The sequence below is a fragment of the Gavia stellata genome, chromosome 1, assembly GCF_030936135.1.
Source record: "Gavia stellata isolate bGavSte3 chromosome 1, bGavSte3.hap2, whole genome shotgun sequence".
NCBI lineage: Eukaryota > Metazoa > Chordata > Aves > Gaviiformes > Gaviidae > Gavia > Gavia stellata.
Window position 1 is genome coordinate 124,355,735 of NC_082594.1, and position 16,920 is coordinate 124,372,654.

Genomic DNA, 16,920 nt, shown 5'->3' on the forward strand with positions numbered 1-16,920 from the left:
CAAGGGCACTTTTTCCAGTTCTTCCCTTAAAATGATCCACCCTTCTAATGGTATTCCTGCTATTAAAGATGCAGTGGTTAGTTTTAAGGTATTCCAGACCCCATGAATATTTCCAGGAAAAAAGATGGAAGTAAAAGAAGACACAAACACACGTGCAAGTAATAAATCTATTCTCATTTTTGTTAAAAGTTTGGATAAATGTGGTAAATCAAAATACTTATAATAAGCAAGTTATGTTAGCTAGCATAAGGCAAATGCTATGATAAATACAGCAAGCTGTTTGGTAGTGCAGGTACCTTGTGTGAAAACACAAACAAACTTTTATGTAACTTTAAAGTGCATTGAAACATACAAAAAGGAGATTTTGTCAACAGGGAAGTGGTGTGGTTTGATCAGCTTTTTCCCTGAAACTTTGACTTATTTTTCATTACTACTTTACTAATGGCAGAACAGCAGTGCAAGTTTCTGGGAAAAAAAAAAAATTACTTCTTCCATCTAGAACGTATACAATATTTTGTTCATTCCTAGCTGATGTAACTCGGAAAAGATTGCGATTCTAAATTACATTGTAAGGAGTAGGCTTTTCTGTAGACGCTGTAAGATGCAAAACTAAATTAGACTTGTAATGGATACTTGGGTGATTTAATGTGATTTAGTCAATGCGCTACTACATTTTGTTGATGTGTTTATTGTGAGATGAAGCTAAGAAACTAAGTATACTCTATGACCTGTGGTGTACAAGATTATTTTTCTTTTTAAAGCTGGTGCTGGTCTTCTCATGCCTTTTCTTCCTTAAACACCATTCACATGAAACATTGATTAGCACTCTGGCACTGTATAGCTGAAGATCTAATTAACCACTTCAGTTACCTGAAGACAAATTGCAGTTATATAAACCCACATGGTGTGTTTAGAAATTTTAGTCACAGGGACCAGGTGACCTGTGTCCTGTTCCCAGCTTACTACAAGTCTTATTACTTTAGTCTTAAGTAAATCATTTAACGCATCCATACTATGGACTGGATTCCTAAGATACGCCTAGCAAGAATGGCCAAATAGTAAAAGAATTGAAAACCTGTCTGCTTCATGCTGTTAAAATACTAGTTTAATCTCAAAACAAACTGAGCACCAGCTTATAAACCTGTGAAATCTTTGGTTGAAATGTTTAGATCATGTTGGAAGAGGGTTGGAATTTAATAATTAGTTTAATTTTGAGATTTATTTTTTTTTTAATGCATTAACTTTCGGGGGGGGTGTTATGAGAAAGTGATTTTTATTTTTTTTTTCCTCATAAACATGATGAAATTGCAATGCATCATCTCACTCTGCTATGTATAGACTTTTTATAAAGTAAATATACTTATTTTGTATAGGGAAAGCATATTAATTTAACAGTCTGGCTGTCCTCTAAATATCAGCATGTGAAACAGTTGTTCTGTACCAGGAGTAGTTGTGTTGATCTTTTTAATGCCATTTACTTCAGGTTTTTGTAAAATGTGTTTATATAACTTTTAAGTAGGACTTTCTTTTATATACAAACTGAATTTTATGTACGCTTTGCCTCCAGTATTCCAAATATGGTATATGTTTGCTTCAGAATTGCTCTAGCCATTCAATGGAGGATAACAAAGATCTTATTTTGGGGAGAAGGAGAAATTTGCCCTTTGCAAGAATTGATGGACATTTTATTCTGTGTACTGAAAAACGGAAATGTTCTCTGTGCTCATCTTTCCACTTTAACTCATCTGTTATCTCTTAATCTTATTTATTTTCTCTTTCCAAATATACTTTTTTCAAGGCATGTTTAAAATTAAATTGCGGACTCCGTAGACCCAGATCACTTCCTACTTACCTGAATAGGAAGATGACAGAGATCACTAAGTTATCAGTAAAAACATAGGTGGGCCGTATATGCCGGTTTTGCAGTTAATGTTAGCTCGAGTTTGAACATGTGCAATATAGAATCACAGAATCACTGCGGTTAGAAAAGACCTGTAAGATCATCAAGTCCAACCATCAACCCAACACCACCATGCCCACTAAACCATGTCCCACAATGCCTCATCCACACGTTCCTTAAACACCTCCAGTGATGGATAGAAGTATTCCATGACTTGGTGCTGCACTGTAGATACTTACTTCGTTTTCTTTGTTTCACAGATGATGTATATACACCTGAGGATATTGCCAGACAAGTTGGCATGGATGTGGAAAAATCTTTGGAATATAGTGATACCTGGGAAAAGCCAATTTCTGGTAAGACAATATAGCAGATTTTAACAGCTATGAAAAATAAAAACACTGCCTTTCCTACACAAAAAGCACCTCCACTATGGAGAGAAAAGAATTATTAGTCATCCTCATCAATACGTGTTCTCTTGGCTTCAGGATGCTCTGAAAGAGATAAAAATAAGAATATTTCAAGGTCACTACATAGTCACTAACATATGCTGTATATTAAAAATTACCACCACCAGTGTTGTATCCTTATGATGAAACAGCCACAACACTGTAAGCACTGATTTTTTTTTTTTCATAATAATAGTTTCTACATAGCAAGGGAGAATAAGGAGAATGCAGAACCAAATTGTCCTCCCATTTATGAGAAAGTTTTGTTGAGTATCAGGATTGTTGGGAAAATTAGAACATTAGGCTTGAAGCAAAATAACAATGTGGAGTAAATAAGGTTACAGGTTTTTTTATGTGCTGTACCAAGCTTGTCAGTCTTAGTTTTCTTGCAAGTCTTGCAATCATATTTTCAGAACAATCAAAATATTTTTACTGAAAAACAGCTTCCCCAAATAGGCCTTCAAAAATAGGCTTTTTGTATTTAGCTTTTTTCTAGTCAGCTTCTTAGAAATTTTGTTTCAACTGAAAAGTTGTAGTATAGAGCGTGTTTATATGCCACATGTATACACACAAACATACATACAAACATGTAAACACCCTTACGTGTAAAGAATTTTTTGTTTCATAAGCATAACCAAGAATAGAGCTTGTTTTAGCTGTGCTTTTTTTACTGGCATAAAAACTGACTGAAAATAAAATCTTTTTGGTTTTACCCTTGGATTTACTGTTCAGCTGCAGCTGCTCTTTTTAGTTGGGTTTTCCTTTGAAAACATGTTATTAGGTTTAAAAACACATATACAAAGATATGCCTCTAATTTATAAACTGCTGTTTGCTCCTAATCCCTGCTGAATTTCCTTTGCACCTAATTTACATACACAAAGACAAGAGCCTATCTTGGCAGCTGAGTTCTGATGTTTTATCTTTTTAAAGTTTATTCAATCTGAAGATTGTACTTTGCAAAGATTAAGTCCAGCGTGATATACTGTTAGTAGTAGCTGGACGCAGACTGTAAACTGAAAACAAGGATGTTGCTTTGCATATTTTGTTACTGAATGTCAGGCAGTGGTGTGTACTTAAGTAAATCCAGCCTATGATTTGCAGAGACTGGAAGTTTTTTAATGCACATAGATTCGAAGGAACAGCTATGTCTGCTTTTACTCATCTTATGACATTAGATGTTTAAAGTTGAGCTTTTAGAGCTTTGAAGGAAGCCAATACCTTAAACTGTAGTCATAAAAGACAGTTGGGTATAGTTGTGAAATTAGCTACTACTGTTTCATAATTTTCTTGTATACCTTCTGTGATCTCAGCTCTCTTCATGAGGTCTTAATATGTATATCAAAATTCAGAATTATAGAGTCATAGAATGGTTTGGGTTGGAAGGAACCATTAAAGGTCAAATAGTTCCAACCCCCTGCCATGGGCAGGGACATCTTTCACTAGATCAGATTGCTCAAAGCCCCATCCAACATGGCCTTGAGCACTTCCGGGGATGGGGCATCCACAACTTCTCTGGGCAACCTGTTCCAGTGCCTCACCACCCTCATAGTAAGGAATTTCTTCCTTATATTTAATCTAAATCTGCCCTTTTTTAGTTTAAGACTATTACCCCTTGTCCTATCACTACAGGACCTGGTAGAAAGTCTCTCTCCATTTCTCTTACAAGCCCCCTTTAAGTACTGAATGTTGCAATAAGGTCTCCCCGGAGCCTTCTGTTCTCCAGGCTAAACAACCACAACTCTCTCAGCCTTTCTTCATAGGAGAGGTGTTCCAGCCCTCTGATCATTTTTGTGGCCCTCCTCTGGATCCACTGTAACAGGTCCATGTCTTTCTTGTACTGGACACCCCAGAGCTGGATGCAGTACTCCAGACAAGGTCTCATGAGAGCAGAGTAGAGGGGGAGAACCTTCTTTTGATGCAGCCCAGGAAACAATTGGCTTCCTGGGCTGGAAGCACACGTTGCTGGTTTACATCTAATTTTTCATCTACCGATATCCCCAAGTCCTTCTCTGCAGGGTTGTTCTGAATCCATCTGTCACCCAACCTGTACTGACACTGGTGATTGCCCCGATCCAGGTGCAGGACCTTGCACTTGGCCTTGTTGAACTTCATGAGGTTTGCATTGGCCTGTCAGGGTCCCTCTTGATGGCATCCCTTCCCTCAAGCATATCAGCTGCACCACTCAGCTTGGTGTCATCCACAAACTTGCTGAGGATGCGTTCAATCCCACTATCTATGTCATCAGTAAAGATATGAAACAGTACTGGTCCCAATACAGGGGACCCTGAGGGACACCACTTGTTACTGATCTACATTTGGACATAGAGCCATTGACAGCAACTCTTTATACAAGGCTGTCTTGGACTTGATGATCTTACAGGTCTTTTCCAACCCTAGTGATTCTAGCCAGTTTATTTTCCATCGAATAGTCCATCCATCAAACCCATATCTCTCCAATTTAGCAACAAGGATGTTGTGTGGGACTGTGTCAGAGGCCTTGCAGAAGTCAAGATAGATGACACCAGTTGCTCTTCCCTTGTCCACCAACACACTCACCCCATTGTAGAAGGCCACCAGATTAGTCAGGCAAGATTTGCCCTTGTGAAGCCATGTTAGCTGTCTCTAGTCACCTCCCTGTCATCCATATGCCTTGACATAGCTTCCAGGAGGATCTGTTCCATGATCTTACCACGCAAAGAGGTGAGGCTGATTAATCAGGTATTGCTATAAGTTAGCCAATATTTGACTTTGCTTTTAAATGCATTTACTTTTTCTGAAAACTTAGTATGTGTTAACTGAAAAATTTACATTTACACTACTTATGAGAAATTAAAAAGATAGCTTACATCACACAAGAATTAAGCTTGATGTGTCTGTCCTAAGAGGCTGCACACCCTCCTTTTTCATGAAGAGTGATGGAATCAAGGAAATACATTCCCAGTCCACAAAGAACCCCTGAGATTAAATAAATCCTAATAGTTCACCATGCCACTGTCCTCACAAGAATCTATGCTATCACAAAATCCCTAAATTCTATTGTGTGTCCTAGTTTACAAGCTAAGTCTTCACACATTGTTAATTAGATTTCGTAGCATCACAGACCGTCACCCAAATCGTTGTGGAAGTAGTAAAAGGGAAAGGTAGGGATTCTTGTTGTTACAGACTGCAGTATAGTAGATTCAACTGTGACAGTCCACTGGATGTGATGTTTTGGCTTGCATGTCACTTGCGGTTGTGTTGTTCAGAAGATATGATAGAAACCACTGACAAGTCAATACTTGCATATTTTTACCCCATAAATATCTCAGACAATCCTATTCCCTAAATATGGGTAGGGGGAAAATTAATCATGGAGATACTGTCATATAGTAGTATCTAGGGTATGATGACTTACATATGCAAAAATTTATTACCTTATTTTTTTCATCTCCATCTGGGGATTAAGAATTAATATGAAACCTATAAATGCTATTTTCAAAACCATTACATCTTCCTGAATTAGATAGAGCATTATTTCCTGGCTTGACCTGAAGGATTAAAAAAAAAAAGTGTTTTATAAGTGACTGTAAAAGGCCAAAAGGAAAAGGGAACAGAGAAAGATGGAGATGTTCCTGTTTGTATATTGTAAGTATTTCTAAAAAGGCTCTCCCAAATGAGTCTTTGGATCTGCTCCCTTCTCGCCCACAGTCACCCTATTTATAGGGTAAACTAAGGTCTGATATGTAGGGCCTGAGGTACTCTGTGTAGCCAGTAACTCCATATCAGGCAACTTGCATATTTGTTGACATTGGCAGCATTGTAAGAATTATATTACTCTTGAGGATTTTCCCCTGTTAGGTACAAAAAGTCTTTTGCTACACAAATGTGTTGCACGTATCTCCTGTTTTTTTCTTAAGGAAAGAAGAGCAAAGGTGACTAGTGGAAGAAAAATCTTTTCCTTTGCCTTTCTTTTGCATAATAAAATCCTTTATAATTGCCTGGAGAATATAGTAAAATGTTTTGTAAGTATGAATGAAGAGGCTTAGGTTCTTCTTTCAGATCTCACTGTCAAAGGACCTTACCAGATAAATTTAATAGATACTGGCTGGAAGTGTGCATTGAAACAACCTAGTTGGGTACTTCAGGAGTTTCTAACACAATGACTGTCTCTAGCCATGTCAGTGCATGAAGTGACAGTGACTTTTTCATTTCTGAGCAGCATAGGATAAAGTGTCCCTAATGATGATTTCCCTTTTGCTACATCTTTTGCTTCAAGCTGAGCGTGACAGGTTTTATCAGTTAGAAAGTACAAAAGATCAGAAATTTTGTGAGTAGGATACCAAAGACGTTTCCAAGTACACTGAGGTGGTGTTTATTGTGGGAAGAAGTATTCTGTTGGCTGCCAAAAAATTACCGTTGACAGAAATGAGTAACTACACAGAAAATGAACTGCTGAAACACTTGTACAAAATCCCAAAGGAGCTACATTTTTTCAGTGTAAGCTTGGTTTAAAACTCCATGGCACACACTTCCCAAAGAATTTAAGGCTGAAAATACAATTTATTTCAGCTCCTAACCTCACCTCTCTGCTGTTGATACTAAATCAGACATGAAACCTTGTTTGAGAAGTCGGTATATAACTTGTAATGGGTTTCTAATTTAATGGAATTTGAGGTTAAATAATTAATAACTGTCTTGTAATGTCATTCAGTAACTACATCACCTGGCCCTCAGCATCGTCCTATACCTCCTGTCAAGCCTACACAAATGTGGAGAAAACCTCTGCCTCCAAACACCGTGACTGGTAAACCAGGGAGTCCAGGTATCTCAGGCATTTCAGCATAAGTATTTTATTATGTGTTTTCTTTTTGTTTTCCTAACCTTTCATGTCTACTAATAGCATTTGCAGTTACTTAATGTGTGTGTCAGATGGGAGATATTGAATAATATGCTTCAATGCATACTCCCGGCTGGTTATTTGTAAAGAAGTTCTGTCCCATATATATGGCACATCAGTAACCACTGCAAATAACTTGAACTAATAGGCACCCAGAAAACTAACTGCACTGGGAGGTAGAGCAAGCTGACTTATTTCATGTGCAAAGAGTTTAGCTTCACTCACGTGCTGCAGTATTCCTGCTTCTCAGTATCAGTGCACACAGAAACTTTCACGTTTCCTATTTTATTTTCCTAATTTTATCCTGAAGCTGATATTCAGTATCTTTATTTACCTATTGTCTGTGGATTCTGTATTAGAATCCATAGGCTAACGTTGTTCCAGGTAGTCAGAAACTATCATCTCATTATGCTTAGCATCATGAGAGTGCTTCCCTCTTCATATTACTCTCTGTAGTTTACTGGAAGTATAAAGGTCTTGGCTCTGCTGTATTTCCTGTTGGCTTTTTTTGGTTTGTTTCATTTGGGGCTTTGTGTGCTATTAAGGCAAGGGAGTTGTGAAATTTTCTTGAGAGCAAAGACTGCTTGGGTCTGCCAGGGAAGCCCCTTTTGTCCTCTCCTTCCTTTACCCATCTACACAAAAGCATGTCTGTGTCAGCAGACATCCTTGTGAGAGAACTTACCCTAGTATTCATGGCATGGTCTTCATGCTGGCTACCGTGGGAGGACCTAAATAGAGCTTTAGTATTTTGTGCAGCAGATTAGAAGCAAAAATCTCCAAGCTGGATGAAACAAGCTGTGTATTTACTCAGCAGCAGAGCCAAGATCGAAATGTTGTGTCTGTACTTGCTGTTGATCAGTAGTGTTTCCTTAGTAATAGCTACAACAGAACGTAAGACTTTGTCAGTCTTAAGCTGTAGCATAAAAAAATGTTGACCTGATTACATTTTCTTTTGCTTTTAATGGGGTCTATGCTAATTTTCTCAATTAGGTGTCTAATAAATTTACCAGTGTTTTGAGATTTCACCCTTTTTCCATACGCTAGAGGCCAGGTTACGTGGTAGTCAGCAGTTACCATACCTTCCTAGGCATTCAAGATGGAATAAATTGGTTAGATGATCTGGTTCTTTCTTGCGGGGCCAGCAGCAGATTTTCCTTTTTCTGTGTTTCCTAGTGTTGTATCCAACTTAGTTTTAAACAACATAATTGAGTTTCTTTTGGTTCCCTGGAGAGACTGTTCCACAGTATTAAAAGGAAAATTTGCCTCAATGTTCTTGGATTTTCCCTTTCATAGTTTTGTCCTGTTTCTCTTTCTCATTAACACTGTGATTAATTCCTTACTTGCCTCTTTCTTACTCATCCAGAGGATGAGTAGATTTTTATGCAGACATTAAGTCTCCTGAATGGAAAAAAAGAAAACAAGAAAGTTCCAGAACCTTTGTGAAACTGGGTTCTCATGAGAATCTTAATAAATCTCCACTTTATTAAGGAAATCAGTGAAAAGTAGGGAGAGAATCTTTATTATGAGAATCTTAATAAATTTCCACTTTATTAAGGAAATTAATGGAACGTAGGGATTTTTGTTGTTTTAAACTTGGTTCACCAGAGTTCTGCCTTCAATCACCATGTTCTTTGTCATATATGCAGGGAAGGTAACTACATTATGTAGTTCTTGACTTTTTGAGGGTTGAGATTTCACAGTCGTGCAGTGGTTATCTGGGAGTATCTGCATGTTTTGTGAATGTAGTTCTTGTCTTTTACAGCTATTTTAAAAACAATCAAGACATTCTTTACCATGGATTGTTTGCCTCTTAGAAACTTGGTTTCATTGGTAGGTGATAACAGCTGAGGAGTAAAAGCAATGTCACATAATCTAAAATAATTTTTAAAATAGCTGTTTAATTATGGGAGATAATACTGCCTCAATCAATCAGTTTCTGTCCAAACTTATGGTGCCTACTACAGAATAGATCGGTTCAGAAGGAAAGCTTTTTCCCTTGAGTCATGTATTGTTATAAATGTTGAAAATGTTGGACTTGGTTGTAGTTTTCTTACCTTTATTTGAAGCGCATCTTAATTTTATTTGATGGAAGCTACGTTACTGCTCTGTGGTTAAACTCTTAATGCAGACCATAGTTAAGGACTCGGTGTTTGTTGTTACATGTTTCAGCTCTAGCCTTGCTAGTACAGATGCTGTATTGAGAGTAGAAATGAAAGGACCTTAGCTATATTTGAGGGACGAATCCAAGTTTCAGTTGCTGACTTCAGCTCTTCTGTCTTACAACTCATGAAGAAATGTGCTCTTTTACTTGAGAAACAGAAATGTCAATGCTGGTCATTTTACATCCTTTTACCAGTCTGTGTAGGATGGTTCTGTGCATTAAACCAGGTCATATTCTAGCTGACTGAAGTCCCCCAAGGCAACCTCCAAGTAGCAAGGAATTTTCTTACTGGGTTTCAGGAGTAGGTTATATTGGCAATAAGGACAGCTTGGAACTTTTCTAAATCCAACTGGAAGTTGTTGTGTAAGTTTTGAGGGACTATCATAGTTTCAATGAAAGTACTTGTTTTATGAAGCAGTTGTCACAAACTGAGTTCTGTTTGAAAATCAGAAAGCTGTTTCACTCTTTTAAAGAGTGAATGCCTTGTTGCTACAAGTTCCTCCTTCTGTCGCTATAGCTAAACCCGCTGGACCAACAACACCTGTGAGGACAGGAACGTCATATAAGACACCAACAGCTTTTGCAACTCCAGAGTATTATGGTAAGCAGGCAGTTCTGGTTTCTTTTTTTTTTCTTTTTTTTTTTTTTCATGAACATAAAGGTTTCCTTTTTTTCTTTTGCTTCCCTTCCCTAAACTTTACTGATGCATCGTATATTTAATATATGAAGTATTCTGTCTGGGGTGATTCTGATTTCCTTTATGCCACTGTGCGACTTTCTAACTTGATTGACTTCATCTGGCTGTCTTCTGATATACACCTTGGTAAATAAGAACATGAGGACCCTTCCATCTTCCTAAAAATCAATACATGTTTAGTAGGCTTTCAATACTATTCCATTGCTACTTTAAAACTGGGAAGAGAGTAGATAAGGCACTTCTTTTCCTGAACATTTCTTTTTGTACAGTACATAAATTCAAATGTTATTTGACAGTGACTGATAGTGCTCAACATGGTTGTGATACCCTCCTAGCTATGTGATCAAACCGCCACTGTTTAAATAGGGGAGAAAATGTAATAGGGTAAACGCAGCAGTTAATTGGTAATTTGCCCTTTATAAAATTGGGAGTTAACTTCAAGTTCAGGCCTAAAGTTCCCCAAAGCGGCATGCAAGAATGGGTTTGGGGGAGGGTGTGCTTAGAATTTTTGAGCCAAAATATGCAGCTCGACATACATTGTCATAAATGATGCTGTTTCTAATTTTCCTGGATTTGTAGCGACACTGAAATTCTTGTCTCCTTATAATGGTCATGAATTCACTGTGACCCTTGGTGCTCAGTAAAGCAAGCCGGATGCTAGATTTATTTAAAAATGCTTGTTGCGAATATATTGTGTTTTGTCGGTTGAGGTCCATTGTAGTATTTGCATCTAAGAGAAGATTCTGTTCAGTATAGTGGCTATTTAACACAACACTGGTGTCATGAATCCTGACTGCTTTAGCATAGCACATTTCTTTTCACCAGTGTATTTGCCTTCAATTTCCTTCAAATTTTGTGGAAGTTGTCCACTCTGGAGACAGAATTTGTGATTTCCTTGTCACTATTTATAGCAAAGTTCATGTGCCAACATAGTAGTGCTATATATTCTATGAAGATGAAACAAGTTCCAAGCTGAACAGCCAGTACAGTGCAAACAGATCCTTTTTAAAAGGTCTAAAGAGCATTTTGCATGTATTGCATGAACTGAATCCAGCAGCACTCATGAAGTCTGTCATTTTCATTATGACTATCTTTATACTATCAGGTAAGTATGGTGTTTACTTAGCATCACAGCCAAAATGGGGTTCTTAAAAGAAACAGACAGATCTGGCAGCAAAGGTCTACCATGGAAGAGCTTTACCGTGACTTAAAATGCTAGATGAACTGTGAAATGCTGCAGTTCTAACACTGAAACTTCGTATTTATTGCAAATTAAATAACAACTCTGTTTCCCACAGTTGATGCAACTGTCTTTAGCTCAAGTCCTACATCAGAAACAGATTCTTCAGGCAAACCAAGGTACCAAGGTAGGATTTTAATAGCTATGGTATTTTTATTTGGGGGAATATATGAAGACTGACCTATCTTGCATCAAAATTATCTTGTTTGGTTATTCGAAGGCCAAAACTTCATTTGATTCTGTTTCACTTTAGTGTCTGATGAAAGGGCTGTAGTGCAGACCGTCAGCATATTCTTGACTAAATTTTACTTCTCTTCTACTTTCTTCCCTGCTACCACCTCCTAGTTTACACTCTTGCCCACAAACATGTTGTGGCTCTTCCTGTATGCCAGCAGTAGCGCGGCTGCACACTGTTCACATTCCACCAAACCGAATGAAAACCTTCCTGTGGACTTGCAAGCATACCTGGAGACGTATTACCCCAGTGCCAGTGCACCTTACCATAAGGGATATCTACCCATGATATATGCCTCACCTCTCATTGCAGGCTGTGCACATTCAGATAGTCTAGTAATATGGTAACATACACTAGACTGGATGATAAAGTAGTCAAGTTATTGCTGTTGCAGTAATCTGGAGAGTTTAGCCAGGCAAGATGACAGGAAGAAGTGCTTTTGTACCAAAAGATCTTTCAGGGTTTTTTCGTCGTCTGGTGAGAGGTACTACATTTCTGAAGACACTGTCTTTCTTGCAAGAGCTTATTGTTTGATCCAATAGAAGTTTTAATTTTAGACCTAATGTGTTTGTTTTCAGTAATCTTGTAATTTTGATGCAGAGTACAAGACGCTTGCCTCAGAAGGTTTGTTTCAAGGTTTGGTCCTGTACCACTGAAAATGGTTTACGATTTTGCCAGTCACTTCAGAAACTGCAAGTTTCATGATGGAATGACTCTGGACTAAACTTGTTGCTCTTTCCAGTGAAACAAATTGGTGATGGGCATTACATCTTTGTATTAACAGAGCGCTCAAAAGCTGCAAATGGAATTGTAGTGTCATTTTACTGTAGAAGGACTAAAGTTAATTGTCTTATTTTATGACAGAAGTTAATTCTTTCGAACAGTGAGTATCACCCACTAATACCTTCAGAGTGATATTTCATCAGTGGTGCCAATGGGAAGGGAGTGAAGGCAGTGCAGATTCCAGGTCTAACAACAGTAAAAAACCCAACAAGCAGCTTAATGTTGAATATATGGTTTTTATTCTTAAACATTTATGTTTGACTTTGACTTGTGCAGATTTTACTTGGTGCCCTGAGATGGAAGTTGTGCACTAGATGAAATGACATTGACATTTTGTAAATACACTCTGTATTGAATAACAGCTCTCTCCTATTGCTCTTAGCCCCCCATGTCAAGTACATGAAGAAAGATGATGATGTGCCTTGCTCTATCACAAGCTCTCTTGAACATTTTCCTCAAGAAGAAGCTGGCAGCAAGGAAGAACCTACTCGTCCTCCACAAAATCCTCCAACCAACCTCACAGTGGTGACTGTTGAGGGCTGTCCAACTTTCGTCATATTGGACTGGGAAAAACCAGACAATGACACTGTTACTGGTTGGTTTGATTTCTTTCCTCCATTGTATCAGAATACGGTATTTCCAGCTTATTTTTACTTTAACAGTGGTTTTATGCTGTTTAAAAAATACTTTAACCCAAGGGAGTCTTGCAATCCAGTGCTTTTATTTTTGTGCTACTGTCAACTCCAGTATGGATAAGAAAACGCTACTAGATTAGAACGAGATTTTCACAACTATATCATTGGTGTCAGTGATGACAAAAAAATACTTAAGAAGTATGATTCTGCATCTTCTCTTAGTTTCTGGCTTCTCTGTGTACAGGATCTGGTAAGATCTAATCAAGAAATTCCAGCAATGCGACAGTAGTCTTTATTATGTAGATGTATGCACGCATGTAGACATCTTTCTTGACTTGAGGATGTTGTTGATCAGTGGGCTGGACACAATGAAACCTTACATCCATCTGGTAAGTCAATGAACTGCCAGCATAATACTTACTGTACCCACCATAGAGTCACCAAGTTCTCTTATGTTAAAAGAATCTGTTTAGTTTTTTTCATTTCCAAAGGTAGGGTTTTGTATTGAGAATAAATCCTTGTAAGCCATGCAGGAATCAGTACATAGACAGGTAAGCATGCAAGATGACCGTTCATAATTTTTCTGTAGTCTTCTGTATATCAACACAAGCTTGCCAAAATTGAACATTTAAATCAATTAACAACTGAATGTTATGGTTCTTCTACACTGTCAGGAAAATGGCTTTTGTTTTTACCATGGACTTAAAACTTCCATTTGCAAAATCACTGGCTCATCACAGCCATGACCAAACAGATTTGGCTTTGTTGCATTACAAGTCAGTAGAACAGATAAGACTAGGAACTGTGAGGAATAAGACTTGATCATTAGCCATTCACTTTAGCATGTAAGTGGGATCTTTTCAGATGTTGTTGTATATGCATGTCATGACAGGTTTCAGTGCAGGGGTATAATTAGGTGACTGTCCCAACCGAGGCCACTCTCTTCCCCAAATTAGTCCTCCTTTGATTTTCTAGAAATAATTGCTAGGTTTAACCTCTATTCTTTCTTGCTCTCCCTGCCACTTTGAAAAACAATAAATGCAAAACCAAAGGGACATTTGAAACAAATATTAGCCTGCACTTTTTTTTTCTGGGAAAGACCTTGTGCTGGATTAGAAGGGGAATAAGAAGAGACTGTAGGTTAATAAAAAGTACCAACAAGAGAGCAGAATGATTACCTGACTTACCTTCCACGATGTGCTTCATCCTGGGAGAAAAGGAAGTGTGAGCTTATTGCTAACCTTAGAATTAGGCTGAGGATAGGCTCTCTGTGAACACTCCCCATTCCAGGCAGTTCTGCAATGCTTCTTTTTGTTCAGGGAAAAGCCTTTTTGTTGCTGCTGTCATTTGGAGGCCTCCTCCACAGACCAGTCCGTAGCTTGATTAGATCAGATAACATCATTTAGTCTGCATGTTTTTTTGGAAGCAGACTTGCTGTTTTTCTTGAGTATATTAATGAACCCGCTGCAGCACAACCATTTGTATTGCAAAAATAGAAAAGTTTTTCCACTGTAGCTGCTAAAACTGTCAGCACAGATCATCTAGTGATGAAAGCAAGGCCTAATTGCCTTCTAATACTATTTCCTTTCTTTTTCAGTGCGTGTTGTGAAATACAGAGCAAGCAATACTCACTGTTTTTTCTGAGACTTTAGGTGGAAACCCTTACTCTGTTCATTTGTAATCAGCATTTCTAAAAGTTAACTTTGCATGAAGTTTCTTCTCTTCTATAAGACTAGTCTGTGATAACTGAGACACCTGGCATGCCCTTCCCCATTCCAGAAAAGATTAAAACCTTCTGCAGAATATGTGACTAATACTCACTTTGCTTCACTGAGAGAAATTTTAGTTTTCAATCTAGGTATCTTCCTATCTAGATGTAACAGCTTTCCCATAAATACCATCTTCATTCTTTTTAACTTCAATGTGTAGTACAAAATGTTTGAACTCTGTGGCTTGCAAGTACTCTCATTGAGCTTGTCTGCTTTGTCTTAACTTCAAAAAATTTCTCAGTTAATGACTCATCCAAGGACATTTTCTGAATTCAAGAGAAGGCATTGAATCCCATTTTCTGAAAACAGTGATTACTTCATATTGGCACCAGTATGACATTACTTGTTTAGACAGACTTAAATCAAGTCTTCTGTCATCTCTTTTTATTTTTGTAGTTTATACATGTTTTTTCAATCACCTGATTTAGGCATCACATCTGAATTAAAAGGTTTAAAAAAATTTCATGAATTAAAAAGGTCAAATCATATGTTGACTTCGGGCTGGCAGAAGGCAGAAAGATAGAATTCCTGTGAAGTTACCTACGCATTCTCTATCTGGATGTACCTAAGGCAGTGGATATCCACCCTCTCTCCCATGCTTCCTAATAAACATAATTTCTCTAATGAGACTTAATTAGGGCAGATAAGGACTTTGGCGAGTTTTTTCCTCCATGGTTCACTCAGCCCTTGGTGGCTATATAGGAACAGGTCTTTGTTTCCAAACAGGAAATGCGTAGAGAGAAAACACAGATATGTTCTACACAAATACATATTATCAATGCTAATGTTTTTGATAGTTGCATTGGGGTCCCACTTGAACAAATGATCTAAAGTAAAAGCCCTCTACTTACCTTTTTTTTTTCCTTCTTTCTTTCCCCCCGCCCCTCTCCGATGAGACACCCATTCCCGCAGGTGCATGAGTTTGTTTTTAAAAGGCAGTGGTCAGTCTTTTGCTGTTCATGGGTGACTGTTGTGGGGAAGGACTTCTGAACATGGAGATTTTGAACTCTTCAGTATCAGCAGTAATTCCTCCCTTCATGCTGACTTTCTGACATACTTTTAAACCTATTTTGAAATTTTATGTTGCTCTGTGTATGCTCTAAATAACTGAGTCTATTACAAGGCAAAGATAAAAAGATGCTGTGTAGAGGTGCAGTAAGTAATCTGAAATTCAGATGTGCGTACATGTATATAATTGCTCAGATTGAATTGCTGTGGTTTAGAAGCTTGGAATTTTAGAACATAATCTTTTAGGGCTGCTCTGCACTTCCACTTAATCGCATTGTTTTACATAATTTACCCCAGCGGTTTTGATGGCCTGTTTTTGCATAGAAGACTGCAAAAGAAGCCATAGTTGCACAACTGAGGTCAAAATCGTGTCGATTTGTGTGTGTACACTCATTTACATGTCCTACGTTTACTAGGAGTGAGGATCTGAGAGTCCAACAACAATTAAGAGAGTGTTTTTCGTTTTTAACACTGAAACCCAGTGCAGGTGTTTTATCTTTCTGTGTTGACAACAGATGGGTCTCCTTGTATTGAGAACTAAAAAATTGAGGAAAAAAAAAAAGCCCTACAGCTTGCTAGCATTTAGTTAAGAACTCGAAAGTTAATAGTTTCATTAGAAAAAAGCAGGAAAGAAAGTAGTTTTCTAGAGGGTTTGTAGCTCTTGATAGGTGGTCTCTGTCTTTGTCCTCGCAGTGTAATACCAGCTTTATTCATTGTGTTGTAGATCTAAATGCTCATTGCAAATGTTCTTTGAAAACATTCTCCTTTGCTAGCTTACAATTAGCAAAGCTGCATTTGGTATTATAGACGGGTTTTAGGAAGGGAAAAGGAAGGGACTGGGGAGGTTGTGAATTTCTTTGTGAAGAGAGGAAAATTAGCAATATACTCAGTGTGTTTATTAGAAGAGGTAGTTATGAATTGGGACAGGGGTTGCCTGCTAGAGAGAGACTGTATCTTGGACAGGGCTATGGCTGAGGGGGTGTTGTCTTCCCAAACATCTGTTGTTAATTCCCTATTCAGAGCATGGCTTGCGCTTGATGATGCACCCCACTGAGATGAAAAGAAAGTAGTGAGCCTCTATAAATCATATAAATACAGAAATAAATTTATGCAAAATTATTTCATTCTAAACTGGCAGAATCCCTAAGTGCACAATCCAAGTTAGT

The 16,920-nt window shown here is 37.8% G+C and overlaps 1 protein-coding gene across 1 annotated transcript in view; it reads left to right on the forward strand.

The window, feature by feature from the left end:
- Positions 1 to 16,920, forward strand: part of ABI3BP (ABI family member 3 binding protein) — a 166,100-nt gene that overhangs the window by 127,124 nt on the left and 22,056 nt on the right. Inside the window, 5 exon segments of the mRNA XM_059836118.1 lie at positions 2,161 to 2,256; positions 7,041 to 7,151; positions 9,905 to 9,988; positions 11,383 to 11,451; positions 12,725 to 12,937. Of these exon segments, the coding sequence (XP_059692101.1) occupies positions 2,161 to 2,256; positions 7,041 to 7,151; positions 9,905 to 9,988; positions 11,383 to 11,451; positions 12,725 to 12,937 (573 nt within the window).